This window comes from Musca domestica, unplaced genomic scaffold (genome assembly GCF_030504385.1).
Source record: "Musca domestica strain aabys unplaced genomic scaffold, Musca_domestica.polishedcontigs.V.1.1 95, whole genome shotgun sequence".
Lineage (NCBI taxonomy): Eukaryota > Metazoa > Arthropoda > Insecta > Diptera > Muscidae > Musca > Musca domestica.
In genome coordinates this window covers 1698120-1716713 of record NW_026712445.1, presented here as the reverse complement: position 1 = coordinate 1716713, position 18594 = coordinate 1698120, and the positions used below count along the sequence as shown (strand labels likewise).

The window sequence follows — 18594 nt, the reverse complement described above, 5'->3', positions numbered from 1 at the left end:
ATTATACATTTGGTGCACAATAAAAAGCAAATCGGACGAAGATATATATCGGGGCTATATCTAAATTTTGACCGATTATCTCCAATTTCAATAGGGTTCGTCCTTGGGCCAAACAAATGATTTGTGTAAAACTTCATCTGGATAGGGCAATAAATGCGAACTGTAATTTGTTTACAAAAAAAAAAAAAAAAAAAATGGACAGACGGACGGACGGACATGCATGAATCGACTCAGAATGTGATTCTATGCAGATCATCAAAAGGAACTATGGGTCTATACTGTAACAGATGACGTACGTCTATGGGAACATAAGATTTCTCTTGATCGAATCGGAGCAGAGTAAATCCAAATTGGAGAAAAACAAGTAAAAAAGTATCGGTCGGTTTTGCCGACAGATGTATACCCTCAGCCAATGTTCGATTATTTAAAAATATTTTGATTTCTGTTATGAATTTGTAAACTCTTGACCCTCTATGGAGTGGGTTTTGAAAGAATGGGCCAATATTGCCCATTTCTGAGTTGTTTAGCAATTTTTGACAGATGAAAGAATTGAAAATTTTGAAAATATGTATTTTTGGAAAATTTCGACCATTTGTGGGGGACGTATCAGAAGGAGTGGACCGATATATTCCATCTTAACACCAGACCTTGGGGTAATATAAATATTGGGATGTGTGAAATTTGAAGACAATTGGCATCTCACATCAAATTTTATGAGAGTTGTAATTATTTAAAATGTTAACTATTTGTGGGGGAGGTACCAAAAGGAGAGGACCGATATTGTCCATTTTCACACCTAACTTAGCACTGACGTATATATTTAGATTTGCAAAGTTGGAGCAAAATCGGATTATCGTTTCTCTTTCTGTGCAAAATATAATTTTTTTGAAAATTTGACATTTTTTGCGGGAGGTACCAGAAGGAGTGGACCGATATATTCCAACTTAACACCAGAACTCGGGGTAAAAAAATATTGGGATGTGTGAAATTTCAAGACAATCGGACTCTTATATCACATTTTATAAGAGTTGTAATTATTCAAAATTTTGACCCTTTGTGTGGGAGGTATTTGGTGGAGTTGACCGATATTGTCCATTTTCACACTTGACCTAGCACTGACGTAAATATTAAGATTTGCAAAGTTGGAGCAAAATCGGATTATCCTTTCTCTTTCTGTGCAGAAAAATAATTTTTTGTTTTTGAAAGTTTTGACCTTTTGTGGTGGAGGTACCAGGAGGAGTGGACAGATAATGTTAATTTTCGAACTCGATCTAAGATTGACAATAAAATTACGATGTACCAAGTTTGGACCAAATCGGATACCCCCTTCGAGAGTTATCGTGCGCACCAGCCAGCAAGAAGGACGGACGAACGGACATACCTAGATCGGCTCCAAATGTCCTGAAAAGGATTTGGTCCAAAGAGACCTAGAGTCTAAAACCGCTATTTTTATGAGGCACGTTTTGGCACGTTTTGCCATAGGACTGAGTGTATAAAAGTCTCTTCAATCACCAGATACCAACAGAAACCTCAACAACAAATTTCGGGATTTCAGCTATATTCCTTCATCTGATACAAAAGTTAGTACCATTTAGTAATTTTCTGCATTTAGTAATAGGAGGCATTTCCAAAACCACCTCCATATATCAGTTCCAGATACCAACACAGATTACAATAGAAATTTGAAGACTCCAGCCATATTCCTTCGCACATTACCCAATTTAATACCATTTAGTACTCTTCGTACAAACATGGATCGCATGTCCAAACCACCGCCAAATCTCAATTCCATATACCAACAGAGACCTCAATATTAAATTTAAGGATTCCAGCCCTATCTCTTCACCCAGTACCAAAATAAATACCTTTGAGCACTTCAACTAAAAACAAATTTAGTACCATTTGGTACTTTTCGTACAAATATAAAAGCATTTCCAAAACTACCTTCAATTATCAACTACAGATACCAAAAGAGGATTCTAGCCTTATTCCTTCGCAAAATACCCATTTAATAATCTTCGTATAAATACAGGTCGCATTTCCAAACAGAGACCTCAGATACCATCAATAATATAAAAATCAAATTTCAGAATTTTCAGCACATTTGGTACATTTCGTACAATTATAGAACACATTTCCGAAATCACATCCATATGTCCAGGTCACACATGAGCAACGACCTTGATACAAAATTCCAGATTTCAAGAACTATCTGTTCACCTAATACCAAATAGTGTCATATATAGTACTGCTTTGTACTTTTCGGGCACACATTCAAACACTCAAAACCTCACAATCACATACCTACCACCAACAGGGACCCCAATAAAAAATGTCACCTTGATTCTCATACCAAATTGCAAGTTTTTAGCTCTATCCGTTCGCATAATACCAAATGGTACCATTATAAAGTATCAGTACCAATTTCGAATTTTCAAAAACTCTCTAATACATCTATCCTGCACTCCAAATTTTAGCTTATTCCGTTTGTCCGATACAAAGTATTCAATTCTAATTACATTTTAGTATTTTTCGTACCCTTTTAGTACGAGTTTCCAAAAACCTACTCTTATCACCGGCGAAATTTCAAGATTACATATTAATCCGATCAGTTAGTTAGTTAAACATTTTCATACTATGGAGGGTATATTAACTTTGTCATTCCGTTTGTAACTCCTCGAAATACTTATGTCAGACCCCACATAGTATTAAGGCAGGTTAAGTTCTTAAATGGGCCACGTTTTAAATAACCTCCATAAAACGGCACCCCCGATATTCGGTATTTTGATGATTTTAGCGATTTAGATTTTGGTATTTGAAGTTCGAAATAGATACAACAGCCTATGACAGAAAATTGTCTGTGCAGGTCCACGTCTTTGTATAGCCGCCATATAACGGTACCTCCCAATATTTGGTATTTTGATGATTTTATCGTCATTATTCACCGGAGTAGTTTCAAATTACGTATTTAGAGTTCGTAATGGGAACTACAGTCCGTGACAGAAAATTGCGTATGCAGGTCCAGGTCTTCGTATAGGCCCCATATATCAGTTCCTCCCTGTATTCGGTATTTTGACGTGTTTAGGTACAACACTCACCAAAATTGTTTGAGATGTCATATTTGAAGTTCGTAATGAATGCAACAGCCTGTGACAGAAAATTGTATTTGCAGGTCCACGTCTTCGTATAGGCTCCATATACCAGTACCTCCCTATATTCGGTATTTTGACGAGTTTAGGTACAACACTCACCAAAATTGTTTGGAATGTCGTATTTGAAGTTCGTAATGGATGCTACAGCCAATGACAGAAAATTGTCTATGCTGGTCCAGGTCTTCGCTCAGCTCCAATATAACGGTACGATGATGATTTTGATGATTTTAGCAACATTATTCCCAGTTGACAAACAATGCCCGTGTGGGTCCACGTCGTATAGATACCAATATAACGGCTATATTCGGTACTTTTAAAATTTTAACAGATTTTTTTAAGGATCCTATTTTCAAATTCGTTCCAAATGGTGGAGGGTATTCAAAGTTCGGCCCGGCCGAACTTACTGCTTTTTAACTTGTTATTTGTTACTATAAACTTATTTTCTCTGCTCACTATCTCGGTTGCGAGAAGTAATGGCAACAATACCTTTATTCTGTAATAAGTTGAATTTACTTTAAGGCGGCTACACAAAGGAACTTGAGCAATAGGATTTGAGTTCATGAACTGTACGCGAGAATATTTATTGTAGTTTTTCTTTTTTTTTTGTGAAAATTACTTTAAGACGATTACGCACGAATGGTGGGAGACAAACATGGAATTCGTCACTGCTGGACTTCTTTGTACACTGGGAGTCATAAGGAGGGTTTTATTTGGAGACAGCCGATCTTATTCAGTTTTTTAGGGCACAATTATTTGTGTATTATATGAAAAGATAAAAATCTACAAATGTATTGTTATGAACAGTTACAAATGTAAGTCATTTCCCATGTGTATTTCAAAACATTGTTTTACCTTTGGCCGCTACTAATAGCCGTAGCCATAATTCACACAGATTTGCAAAATGTGATGCATTTCAATGAAATTTGAAACCTTCAGCTAATTAGTCGAGGAAGATCAAATTGTCGCCATGAAATCATATCATACAATGCTGCCTGCAATTAAATCCATGAAACAAAAAAAGTAAATATCCAAAAAAAAAAAAAAAAAAAAAAAATCATAAAAAATGTCATGGAGAGCAGCTACAGTAGCTACATTTTTGCAAAAACTGCAAATATTGTCTCCAAAAAAATCATTTTGTAATCCACGTGGAAAGAGATCGTAAAAATATGAAACTGTTTTGTGGCGTAGCTAATGTTTTTTTTTTCTGAGGCAAATATTTCAACCCACTAAATACATGTGTGTGTTTGTGCATTTAATTGTGCTGATCTTTTGCTTTGCATTTGTTTTTCTTAATTTGTTCTACTTTTGCCTGAATTTAATTTTTTTCGTTTACGGCAATTTCACTTCTTCATAAACAAGCTGCGTTCCATGCGGACAATTATCAGGTCATTATTAATTAACATCTTGGAAAGCTATTTGCACTCATGTGATCGCAAGTGAAATGTAACCAGTTGTGCAATAAAATGTTTAAGTGTTATTAATAGTAAAGTAGAAGAAGATGCTAAGCATCTTTTTTACACTGGGCAACAAAAATGTACGCTCATCAATTTTGAATATAATTAGATGTCTGAAAATGGGTTTTGTAGAAAATTAATAATCCTAAATGATCGTAGGCGAATGATTAATGTACAAAAATGCAAGTGTATATATTACTCATACGTCAAGGATAAAATTCTCTACGTTTTAAAAATGTTAAATAGGGTAAGTGTGCCTAAGTTCGGCATGTCCCAGTAGTCGGCAGTTTTGAAATTTAAACTTAAATAACTAAGAATAGAATTGACCAAATAATGAAATAATTGCAAAAAAACGTCAACAGTGTTCTCTGCTCTCTTTCTGTAAAAAACAATGAACTCCGATCATTTATTACGAGAGAATAACGGTTTTCGTCAGAGAGTGTCTTCCAACGCGTGCGATAGTGCTTGTTTGTAAAGAAAAAATTAGTGGTGGCGTCAACTTAATAATCGATTTAAATAAATTAAATTTAATACTTTTGGAATCAGAAATATTTCATAATATTAAATAACAGTCTAAAGATCATTTTATAACTTAAAAACATACAAATCAAGCATTTTTCTGTTACATTATTTAATGCCGACGTTAGGAGCAGAAAAAAAGAAATTTGCCAGTAGTCGGCAGGGGGTGCCGATTACTAGAAAAATATCATTTTTGACCAAATTTGAGAAAAGTATTAAAAAATAATCCAAAAACTATTTAAATAAAAAAGTTTTTGTCGGCAGTTGCTTCTATTTGTGCTTTTTGCCAACTTTTCTAAATTAAGTAGGTTTTTTAATCAGCTATTTGACACATTACATAGCGGTGGCATTTTTGAAAAAAATGTTGGCTATCTAAAGGGAAGATATCAATTCACAAATTCCAAATATAAGAAAGGTACTTTTTTCCTTTTTCATTTAATCTCATTTTTATTTTAATTGAAAATCCATACGTTACTGAAGGTAACCATACTTTATATTTTAGAATGATAATTAAATAAAACACTATTTAAAAACGAAATTAATTTCAAATTCTGGATTGAACTGTGAATTAGTAATATAGCATTGTTTTATAATATTTGAATTAAAAAAATATACGAAATAATATTTTTTTTACTGAAATACCATATGCCGACTACTGGCAAATAGACATGCCGAGCATTGGAAAATGGTGCCGACTACTGGCAGAAAACTATTATTTCAAAATTCAATTGTTGTTTATTATTTCGAAAACTAAACAAAATGTGGAATCTGAACAACTTTATTTTTCTGCAATTGAAAGATTTCACTTAGAATGTTGAAAGATTGAAAAATGGAAAATCCTAAAAGTGCCGACTACTGGTACACTTACCCTATATATATATATATATATATATATATATATATATATATATATATATATATATTATAATTTTTTTTTTTCATTTTTCCGACCATCTGACAAATGGTTCAACATACAGCCACGGCGGCGAGCTAAAATGGTTGTTTAAAGTCTTACTTCAACAAATCATCACATTTTCCTATTTTTATACCCTCCACCTTGGAAAAGAAAGGTATATTAACTTTGTCATCCCGTTTGTAACATCCCTAAATATTCGTCGTAGACCCCACATATATATTCATATATTTACAATCAGCATAAAATTCTAAGTCGATTTAACGATGTCCGTCTGTCTGTCTATCCGTCTGTCTGTCTGTTGAAATCACGATACAGCCCACATTATTTGACGTAGAGGGTCAAAATTTAGCGGAACAATTTGTTTTGTATCTAGGATCATTGGTATGGGAAATGTGATATATCGGCCCACGTTTTGGTATAGTACCCATATAACAGAACCTCCCGATATTCGACATTTTGATGATTTTTGCCACATTTTTTCACGGATTTGTGTGATAATTGGTGAATTGACCTGCAAATCATAATGGGTCTTAGTTTGTGTTGCGAAATATTGTATGTATAGTTCCACGCTTTGGTATAGCCCCCATATAACCGTACCTCCCGATATTCGGTAATTTAATTATTTTTGCCACATTTTTTACAGATTTTTCTGAAAATTGGTATTTTTAGGTCATAAAGGGTCCTAGTTCGTGTGGCGAAACATTGTATGTATAGGTCCACGTTTTTGTGTAGCCCCATATAGTGGTATTTCCCGATATTCGATAATTTTTGCCACATTTCTTCGCGGATGATTGGTTCTAGTGGATAATGGGTTCTACCTCCTTTGGCGAAATATTGTATGTATAGGTCCACGTTTTTGTATAGCCCCATGTAGTGGTATTTCCTGATATTCAATATTTTGATGATTTTTGCGACATTTTCCCACGAATATGTCTAAAAATTGGTATTTGTGGGTCATAATGGGTTCTAATGTTTCCTTTGCCCTAAGGTAGAGGGTATTAAAAGTTCGGCCGAACTTAATTTTTTTACTTGTTTTTTTTTTTTTTTGTACCGAATCTTGAACTCAATGCAGAATGTAATTACTTTTTTCATTTTTGTTACTCATATATACAGTCTAATATTCTTTTCTACGCATAAATATCATAGAATTTTAAAATAGTCTCCAATCTACTCCAAACTAAGCCTAATCCAATATTTCTACGAAATGTTGATATACTGTGATATTTGGGTATGTATTGTTACTCCTCTGGTACATTTCCCATGGACGTTTGAAAAATTCTCTTGATATTTTGACCTGTTCTGATTTAGTTAAAATGCGTTTTTTCAGTTGTTGTTTGGAAATAAAAAAATTAATTTTGTTGCACAGCCGAATAAATAAGCACAATAAACATTACGCTAAAAAAACAATAATTTTGATAGCGGAAAATGAAAATTGATTTTATTATGAAAAAAAATTGTATTATGTTACCAATAACAAATTTTTAACTTTTTTCTATTTTTAGCATAAAACATCTAACATAAAATGGCGAATGCAGGATACACATGCATAAGAAGGACGTTTTGTTGGCTGAATATTTTGTTATGGGTAAATATGCACCTTATTATTAACAAATCGGCTACTACTGTTTCAACAACAGGCCGTTACACAAAAAATATATTTTCAAATATTTAAACCCCACCTTGACACAGCTATTTGAGAGGAATTATTTGCAGTCCCCCCTCATACCTTCAAAGTCAAAACTACTGTGACCATACGAATGTATCTTCGCATTCAATAAATACAAAATTAGCCTTCATCGCTTTGTCAGATCAACATTCAACGGCCTTTAGAAAGTTGTTGCAGTGCGAGCGTGTGTATGAGCGGCTCTGTGAATGAGAAGAGCTAATCATTTATTTATTTGTCTGCAAAGTTTTTCATGCCAGTCAATGCTACTGAATTCAAAAACCTGTTGAATACGACAGTCAACAATGTTTGAGTATGAATGAACAGCAGCAACAACATCATCGACTACAACAGAGACTATTGACTGTTCGTTGCCACCGCCATGCCATCATCGGCGTCATAAGTATTAACCACAAACAAGAATTGCAACAACAACAGCAGTGTATGTACGTCTGTACTAAAGTTACTGCAACTGCAACAATCCATTGTTGTCAAAATAGTCTGCTACGGAAATTGCATTGTTGACAAAGTTTTTATTTTTTTTTTTTTTTTGTTTGATAATGTGTTATTGCTATTGTTGTTCTTCTTCTACTACTCTTATGCAGCGTTTGTGGCATTGCAACAGTTTTGGCTGAGAAGAGTAGATATGTCGTATGGTATTTCAAACCGCAGTAGATGGTTATGCATGAATTTGTGGTTTGGAAAGGTGATGCTTTTTCCAGTTTTTTTTTTTTTTCTTTTTTAAATTTATAAGAAAAAATATTTAAAAATACATTAAACTTTGGGAGGAAATTTACAAAAAATGAAATTTCCATGAAAAATAGTGAAAAAGTAGCAGAGAAGTGGTTTCTGAATGGGAGGCCCCAGGTCTCCCAGCTTTATATATTTCGAAAATTCTTTAAAAACAAATGTATCTCGAGTTGCGCCACAAATGATAATTACAACAAAATTTTTGAAAGTAAGGCTAACACACTTTATTGGTGTATAACAATACGAGGATTAGGTTGGTCCAAATTGGTATAAAAGAGTAGTGAAATAACTGACTGACTGATCTAGAAATAACGCTCAGAAAGAGCGGCTGAAGCTCAAAATCTTGAAATTTTGCATGAGGGCTAGTCTTGGTGGATTACTGAGAATTCACACTGAAAGGGTACGAAAATTACTAAAACGTACAAAACAATTAATAATTTGTATTGGACAAAAGGAATAAGCAAGAATTAGTCAGTCTTTGTGGGTTATTGGGTATTCGTACTAAAAGGGTACTAAAATGTACAAAAAATATAATACATTGTATTGGACAAATGTAATGAGCTAGAATCCTGAAATTGGGAAAAAAGATTCACTGATGGAGTGCAGGATAGATGTACCAAAGGTTTTTTGGAAATTCGAACTTTATGGTATCAGTTCTAAAATAGTACTAAACTTCAAAAATGGTACGATGTGGTGTTATATAAATTTAAGAACTTGAAGTTTGGTATGAGAATCACTGTTGGAAAATAATTTTGATATATATAAGGTGGTTTTAGATATGTGTACAAAATGTGCGAACTGTGCTAAACGGTACTAAATTTGGAACCGTTTGGTTTAGGGTGAACGGATGCAGCTGGAAATTTGAAATTTTGTATTGGTGCCCCTGTTGGTGGTAGGTTTGTAATACAAAGGCGATTTTTGAAATGTGTGCTACAAGTGTTAGAAAAGTACTAATATGTACTATATTTGGTACAATGTGGTATTGGATGAAGAGAAATTGATTGAAATATAAATTTGTTATTAGGGTAGCTGTTCATGGCTAGCCTGGAATAGGGATAGAGAAAAAATTTTGAAATGTAATATTTAGATTACAAATTGTATATGTGTTTCAGATCTGGCAGGATTTTGGAAATTCGTCCTATATTTTTACGAAAAGTACTAAATGGTACTAAAATTGATATTGGGTGAAGGAATAGGGCTGGAATCTTCAAATTTTATATTGAGGTCTCTACTGGTATCGGGAATTGACATATGTATGTGCTTTTGGAAATGTGTACTATAATTGTACAAATAGTACTAAATGGTACTAAACGTGATATTGGGCGAAGTAATAGATTTAAAATCCTAAAATTAGAAATTGATGTCACTGTTGGTGCCTGCTATTAAAATATGGAGGTGGCTTTGGGAATGTGTACTATAATTGTCCGAAAAGTACTAAGTGGTACTAATTTGGCTATTGGGTGAAAGTTAGAGCTGAAATCCCGAAATTTGTTACTGAGGGCTATGTTAGTATCTAGAATTGATATATGGGGATGGTCTTGGAAATGTGTACTACAATTGTACGAAATGAAAATGGTACTAACTTGAGGGTTGGATGTAGGGATAGGACTGGAATCCTCAAATCTACTGGTATCTAGGATTTGAGATATGGATGGGGGTTTTGGAAATGTGTACCATAGATGTTCGAAAAGTACTAAATGACATTAAATTTTGTATTGAGTGAATCGATATGGATGTCACTGTTGGTATCTGAGAGAAGGAGCTTGTTTTGGATATTCGTACTATAATTGTACTAAATGATACTAAATTTTGTAATGGGGGGTATTAAGGGGTTGAAATTTTAAAATTATATATTGAGGTCTCCGTCTGGTGGTTGTTTGGAAAATGTGTACTATAATTGTACGAAAAGTACTAAATTGGGTATTGAATGAGGAAGAAGAAGAATCCTCAAATTTGTTATGGATGCCACTGTTATTTTCTGCGGTTAAGAGAAGGAACTTGTTTTGGATATTTGGTAATGGGGGAAATTACAGAACTGAAATCCTGAAATTTTATATTAAGGTCTCTGTTGGTGTCTGGTGTTGAAATCGACCTAAATATATTTTTTAGTCTGAGAAATTTTGTGTGGAAAATGTTCCCCTTAACATTTTCTGTCTAAAAACTGATAAACAAATTGAAAATATTTTTGATTTTATTTTTATTTATTTATTTATATATTTTTTTTTTTTTTTTTGCAACAATGATGCCAATATGTTCTCCATGTATATGATGGAATATACATTTTTTCTTGATGATTTCTATTTTCATTTGAAGAAGAATTATTTTGTCTTTGATGCCATCCTTCTGGCGAATTGTTCATAAATTCTCTCTAATATGTGTTTTAAAATATATATGAATTTACTGAAATATATGTAATGTTTAGAATTTGATGCCATCTAGGAGTTATAGTAGAATTTTATAAACAAATAAATAAATTTGTAAAACGGATTCCCCAGAGTCTTAGACCGAAAATTTCAAAATGTGTGGAGAGCGGGTCATTATTTTGAACTGTATTTAATTTTTTAGCTCAACTTTCATAATCCGATTGCATTTTCCAGTAATTATTGAAGATTAGAGAATCTAAAATTTAAAATATTATTAATTATCTCCCAATCGGTACACTTTTTTTTGGGTGAAAAATTTTAAATATTCTAAAATTAGAAATGATTTATCGTTGGACTCCTTCTAGTGCCTTCCCCACAGGCGGTAAAAAACTCAAATAAAATGCAAAATCATTCCTTGTCGGCAAACCAACTGGAATTTTCTTAAAGCCTAAAACATAAACATTGAATGAAGTTGACTCCACCAAAGAACCATTTATTTACGCTACCGAAAAAATTCAAGTCATTTCTTTTAACAATTGAAATTATTTTCATTATTTTTAATAACAACCGTAGATCAGTCTTTTGCTCGGCTTCTTCAAATATTAATGACTTTCTCGTCGAAGAACATTAAAAGCAAACAAACACTACAACAACAACGACAATTAACATTGATGTGCGAAGTAAATGTTCAAAAATGTAATAAAAATTGACAAAACCAAGACGAACATTTTACTCAAGTTTTTTTTTTATGACTTTTTAAATTCACTTTCTCACCTTCCGTTCTTCTGTCTTCTTTTCCCCCAAGACAGAAAAAATCTTCTTTTCGACATTAAATAGAAAATTAAATACAAAATTTTAGTTGGATGCTTGAAATGATAATGACACTAAATTTTTGTTGCTTTTGCTGTTGTCCCCAACTCAAATCAAGACGTCCAACTTTCAATTACAAGCCAACATTTGTTTGTCTCTTCGTGCGCAGGCGCGTCAACGAATCCAATTCGCTGCTTAAGACTAAACGTGAGCGCGTCATTTACATTTTACAAAACTTCAATTGAGTTTATTGCCAAAGTAGAACGAACTGGCGAACGAATGCTGAAAAGAAAGAGGTACGTGTATCGGAATAATAATTGTGCCTCATCACAGCGGTTGTCATTGCTGTCATTGTTTTCCCTAAATTATTTCATTTCAAATGAATTCACACGTAATCATTTCACTTCAAATCTCCACAAATACACCATTTCCTGGGTCATTGGAAAATAATGACTTTTAATGTGATTTTGATTTTTATATAAAAAAAAAATTATATGAAATATATTCCCATCAGACCAAATATGTAAGGATTCTGAATATTTTGGGTAGGTATTTTTTATGCGTTACAATATTTTTCAGCTAGGACCCTAAAACTTTTGATGTGCTAACTGATCCGATGCAATAACATTCACTTGAAATTTATCACATATTCTCTACCAAATAGGGTGGGAAGGTGGTCTGGGGAGAAACTGTTACATAACAAGTAAAAAAGCTGTAAGTTCGGCCGGGCCGAACTTTTAATACCCTCCACCATTTGGTACAATTTTGGCAATTTCCAAAAAAAAAATAAATAAATAAAATCCGTTTAAAATTCTGTTAAAATCTTAAAAATACCGAAAGCCTATACGACGATGTAGTCCTGCATAGGCAACTTTTGTCATAAGTTATTACAATATTTAAATGCGAAACTTGAAGAAAAATCTGTTTATAATGTAGCTAAAATCATCAAAATACCGAATATAGGGGGTACCGTTATATATACGAAGGTGTGGACCTGCACAGACTATTTTCTGGTATGGTCTGAAGTATCTATTACGAACTTCACATGCGAAATTAGAAACAATCCCGGTAAATAATGTCGCTAAAATCATCAAAATACCGAATATCGGGGGGTACAGTATATGGGGGCTATACGAAGAAGTAGACCTACATGGCCCATTTGCTGTTTTATGCTGCAGTATCCATTACGAACTTCAAATACCAAATTTGAAACGATTTCGGTAAATAATGTCGTTAAAATCATCAAAATACCGAATATCGGGGGGTATCGTTATATGGGGGCTATACGAAGACGTGGACCTGTACAGATAATTTTCTATCTTAGACTGTAGTATCCATTACGAACTTCAAATGCCAAATTGGAAACAATTCCGGTTAATAATGTCGCTAAAATCATCAAAATACCGAATATCGGGAGGTACCGTTATATGGGGGCTATATGATAACTTGGACCTACATGGCCCATTTACGAACTTAACCTGCCTACTGGCAAAATATACATGTGTGCAAAATTTTAGCCTTCTATCTCAATTTGTTCGAAAGATAGCGTGATTACAACAGACAGACAGACGGACAGACAGACAGACACACAGACAGACCGACGGACATGGTTAAATCGTCTTAGAATTTTACGCTGATCAAGAATATATATACTTTGTTGGGTCTGACATGAGTATTTCGAGGAGTTACAAACGGAATGACAAAATTAATATACCCTCCATAGTATGGTGGAGGGTATAAAAACGTGAACCAGTACGGTCCATTTCAATATCTATGATTCTAGAAGTAACACAGCATCTATACAGCTCCATCTTCTACGTACTTATATATAAAAGAGTAGTGAAATAACTGACTGACTGACCGAGAAACAACGCCCAGACGAAAAGGCTGAAGCTTGAAATTTTGCACAAGGGTCAGTCTTGGTGCGTAGGCGTGTGATAAACTGAGTTTTTGAAATTCGTACTTAAATTGTACGGAAAGTACTAAAATTCACAGAAAATTTAACACGGAATGGGCAAAAATTCCGAAAATTTGAATGAGAGTCACTGCTGTAGTGCAGGAAGGATATATCAAAGGGTTCTGAGAAATTCAAACTTTAAGGTTACAAAAAGTTCTAAAATGGTACTTAACTTCAAAAATAGTACGAATGGGTCTTATGTGAGCGAATAAAGACATATGGAAATGGCTTCGGAAATATATACGATAAGTGTACGAAAAGTACTAAATGGTACAGGATTGGATATTGAGGTCTCTCTTGGTATCTGGGATTGAGATTTGAAGGAGGTTTTGAAAATGCGTCCTATATTTGTACGAATAGTACTAAATGGTATTACGTTTGGTATAGGCTGGAGGGATTGGTCTGTTATCCTGAAATTTTATATTGAGGTCTCTGTTGGTTTTTGGGATTAAGAAATAGGCCTGAAATTTGATATTGAGATCTCTGGTGGTATCTGGAGCTGAGATATGAAGTTGGTTTTTGGAACGTGTACTAAAATTGTACGAAAAGTACTTAGTGGTATTGGCTGAAGAGATAGAGCTAGAATCCCGAAATTTGATACTGAGGTCTTTGTAGGTATCTGGAATGGAGATACGGAGGTTGTTTTGATAATGTGTACTATCACTGTTCGCTTAATATTTTTACGAAAATTACCAAATGGTACTAAATGTTGTGTAGGGTGAAGGGATAGGCCTAGAATCGTGAAATTTTACATTGAGGTTTCTGTTTGTATCTGGAATTGAGTTATGGAGGTTGTTTTGAAAATGCGTACTTTAATTGTTCGAAAAGTATTAAGTGTTACTAAATTGGGTACTCGGTGAAGGGATGCCAGCCCTCATCCCGAAATTTAATATTGGTATCTGGAATTTAGATATGGAGTTAGTTTTTGAAATGTGTACTTTAATTGTACGAAATCCTCAAATTTGGTATTGAGGTCTGAAATCCTCAAATTTGGTATTGTCTATGTTGGTATCTCAGGTTGAGATATGGAGGTGGTTTTGAAAATGTGTACTATAATTGTCCCAAAAGTACTAAGTGGTAATAAGTTTGGTAATCGGTGAAGGGATGATTGATTTTGAGGTCTCTCTTGGTGTCCAGGATTCAGATTTGGAGTTTGAAAATGCGTCCTATTTCTGTGCCAAAAGTACTAAATGGTACTAAATTTGATATAGGGTGAAGGGATTGGCCTGGAATTCCGAAATATGATGTTGAAGTCTCTGTTAGTAACTGAAATTGAGATATGGTGTTCGTTTTGGAAATATGTGTTATAATTGTACAAAAAGTACTAAATTTGGTATTTGGTGCAGGAATAGATCTGAAATCTTCAAGTTTGAAATGGATGTCACGGTTGGGATCTGTATGTTGTTAGTTTGGGAAATGTGTACCATAATTGTTTGACAAGAACCAAATGGTACTAAATTTGGTATTGAGTGGAGGGATAAGGCTGGAATACTAAATTTTAATATTGAGGTCTCTGTTGGTATCTAGAATTGAAATATGAAAGTGATTTGGAAAATGGGTACTATAATTGTACGAAAAGTACTAAATAGTACTAAACTTGTTATTGGCTGAAGTCCGGAAATTTTATATAGATGTCACTTTTGGTGTCTGTGATTAAGACATGAATGTGGTTTTGGAAGTGAGTAATATAATTTTTCGAAAAGTACTTGTTGGTACTAAATTGGGTACTGGGTGAAGGGATAGAGCTGGAAACCCCAAATTTGATATTGGGGTCTCTGTTGGTATCTAGGATTGAGATTTGGAGGTGGGAATAATAATAGTTTCTGTACCAAAAGCACTAAGTGGTACTAAATTTAGCATTGGTTGAAAGGATAGATATACAATTCTGAAATTTGATATTTAGATTACTGATGGCATTTGTGTTTCAGATTTTTCGGTGGTTTGAGATTTGGAAATACGTCCTAATTTTGTACTAAAAGTACCAAATGGTACAACATTTAGTGTTAGGTGGAGGGATCGGCCTGGAATTCCCTATTGGTATCATAGGCAAAGACCTAAAATGGTAAAGACTGGACAAAATGCATTATGGAGCAATAGTTAATGTGAAAAATATATAGGGGCGCTGCTCACAACAGTGACATGTTGACATAAAAATCATAATTACAGAGCAATTTTAAGAATAACATTTTCTGTAAACCAAAAATTTGGGCTCAAAATTGCATTCCATTGACGTTTTCAATTAATTGAAAATTGCATTTTCTGTTAAAATAACTTAACATTGATGATTATGTTGTTATGATATCGTAACAACAGAGGCAAATACCCCTGGTGACAATATTTTGACTCTGACTTGTCCTATCTTTATACTTCTATGTCTTTGTCATAGGCAATCAATCACCAATGTTAAGTTGTTTAACAGCAAATGCAATATTCAAACGTCAGTGAAATGCAATTTTTAGATCAAATTTTTGGTTTACAGAAAATTTTATTCTTAAAATTGATCTGTAAATATAATTTTTATGCTAACATGTCACTGTTGTGAGCAGCGCCTCCATATATTTTTCACATTAACTATTTTTTCATTATGCATTTTGTCCAGTCTTTACCATTTTAGGTCTTTGCCTATGACAAAGATCAATTTTAAGAATAAAATTTTCTGTAAACCAAAAATTTGAACTAAAAATTGCATTTCACTGACGTTTGAATATTGCATTTGCTGTTAAACAACTTAACATTGGTGATTATGTTGTTATGATATCGTAACAACAGAGGTATTTACACCTGGTGACAATATTTTGACTCTGTCTTGTCCCATCTTTATACTTCTATGTCTTTGTCATAGGTTAAGAAATGGAAGTTGTTTGGAAAATTTGCTTTATAGTTGTTCGAACAGTACTAAATAGTACTATATTTGGTACAATTTGGTATTGGGTGAAGGAAAGAGCTGGAATCTGGAAGTTTTGTGTTGCGTCTGTTAGTATCTAGGACTGAGTACTAAAATTTTTTGCACATGAGTGCTAAAATTATATGAAAAGTACTAAATGGTACTAAATTTGGTATTGAGTGAATGGAATTTCGAAATTTGATATTGAGGTCTCTCTTATTATCTGGTGGTGGTTTTGCAAATTCGTATTATAATTGTTCGAAAAGTACTAAATGGTACAAATTTTTTATCACTGTTAGTATCTTGGATGAAGAGTTGTATATTGTTTTGGATATACGTTATAATGTTGCTAATTTTGGTAATGGATGCAGGGTAAGAACTGAAATTTGATATTGTAAACATTTTCCAATTATTCTCTCCGAAAAAGGAAAAAAGTTCGAATTATATATAAAACCTTAAAAGTATGAAAATTTAATGCGATATATGAAGTTTTGATTAAATATTTTATCAAATTAAACAAATTGTGTATTTAGAGTACTTAAAAGGCCTAAGACGAACCGTTAAAAGGAATCTAAAATTTTATGGTGGACTTTCTGTTGACGTAGTAGCTGCCACTTAATAGTATACATAAAACTGTAAATGTATTTTAAAAAGGCTTTGCACATTTTTTTTTGAATTGGAGGAAAATGCAAAACATAATTGGAATATTAAGTGGAAAATAAAATTATTTTATGAAAAAAATTTCTAAATACAACGTAAATTGTAATTCCAAATGAATTTGAATAATTTCATTTTCGTTTTTTTTTTTGTGTTAAAAAGGTAGTTTTACTATACACACTGTTATTGTACCATGGTTATAACCAAATTATATTCCACGAGCTACTCCGGATGTTTTTATTTTTATTATTATTTCTTAAATGTTTTATTTTGTTTTGTTCACATACACACAACGTATTGCCAACATTAATTCTAATTTTATTACCATCCATTATTTCATGTTTCTCTGCTGTTCGTGTTCCGAATTTCCCAAACAAAACGGAATTAATCAGCTTTGCAGTTGTGCTTTCTTGGGCGCCGGTGTGTGGTTGCGTCTCTCGTATGAAGGTTATGCTACCCTGCTGCCCGATCATGCTGCTCTCAGTGCTGACTCGGTATTCTTGTGCATTGGTGTCATTGGATTTGTTGTTTCATTTTTGGGCTGTTGCGGTGCTTGGGTCCAGTCGCGTTGTCTGTTGAGTTTGGTGAGCGGTGGCATAATTTATTGGAATTAAATAATTTGTATTTATTTATTTTGTGTTTTGTTTTATTTGTTTTAGTATTTTATGCTGATCATTTTGTTATTCTTGAGCGAGTTCCTCATCGGCTCAATAGCTTTCGTTTTCCGCGGTGGTCTGAAGCGCACCTTGGCAAATGAATTGCGTTTTGGCATTGAAGAACACTATAATGCCACCGATCGTGGTTCGATAATTGCACCATCCGTTGCTGCCATTTGGGATAATGTTCAGATGTCGGTAAGTTGATTTTTTTTATGCATTGGGAGATAGTTTGAGAGGGATTAGTTTAAAATATTTTATAAGTGATCTCATTAAAAAAAATCAAAATTCAGCTGAATTGCAATATAATTTAGTGAGCATGAGGGTTTTATAATACACTTAAAAGAATTTGTATATTTTATAGTAATCAACTAAATGAATTTCAAAATTTTCCAAAAAAAAACACCAAATTAAACTTGCTGAATTGAGAATTTAGTGAGTATGAAATTTGCTAAATTCCAAAATTGTTCAAAAAGTTTGAAATCAAAAAAAAAAAAACTCAATAGAATTTTGTGATCAAATCCACTTAAAAATTTTTCTCACATTTTGTGGAATTCAGCTAGCAGAACTGAAATGGGCAGCTATATAGAAATTTTGTTGCTAGAAAAACAGTATATTGCGAGAAATTTTAAAATATTTTCTCACAGAAAACATTTTTTATTTTTCATCTAGATTCAACCGTTACTTAATTAATTTTTTCCAAACCTTGAACCAGTGGCGCCCAACTAGAACAGATTCAAGATTTTAACAAACGGCCTAAATCTTTTCTCAATTTGCCAATAAATTTAAAATTGGCAAAAATATTTTGACATC

General features: G+C 33.3%; 1 protein-coding gene across 1 annotated transcript in view; it reads left to right on the top strand.

Annotated features, from left to right (window-relative positions):
- Positions 1-18594, top strand: part of LOC101887498 (tetraspanin-9) — a 30495-nt gene that overhangs the window by 7283 nt on the left and 4618 nt on the right. Inside the window, exons 2-4 of the mRNA XM_005178926.4 lie at positions 7544-7626; positions 17518-17709; positions 17785-17979. Coding sequence (XP_005178983.1) covers positions 7564-7626; positions 17518-17709; positions 17785-17979 — 450 coding nt within the window. The 5' untranslated portion in view covers positions 7544-7563. The remainder of the gene's footprint in view (positions 1-7543; positions 7627-17517; positions 17710-17784; positions 17980-18594) is intronic.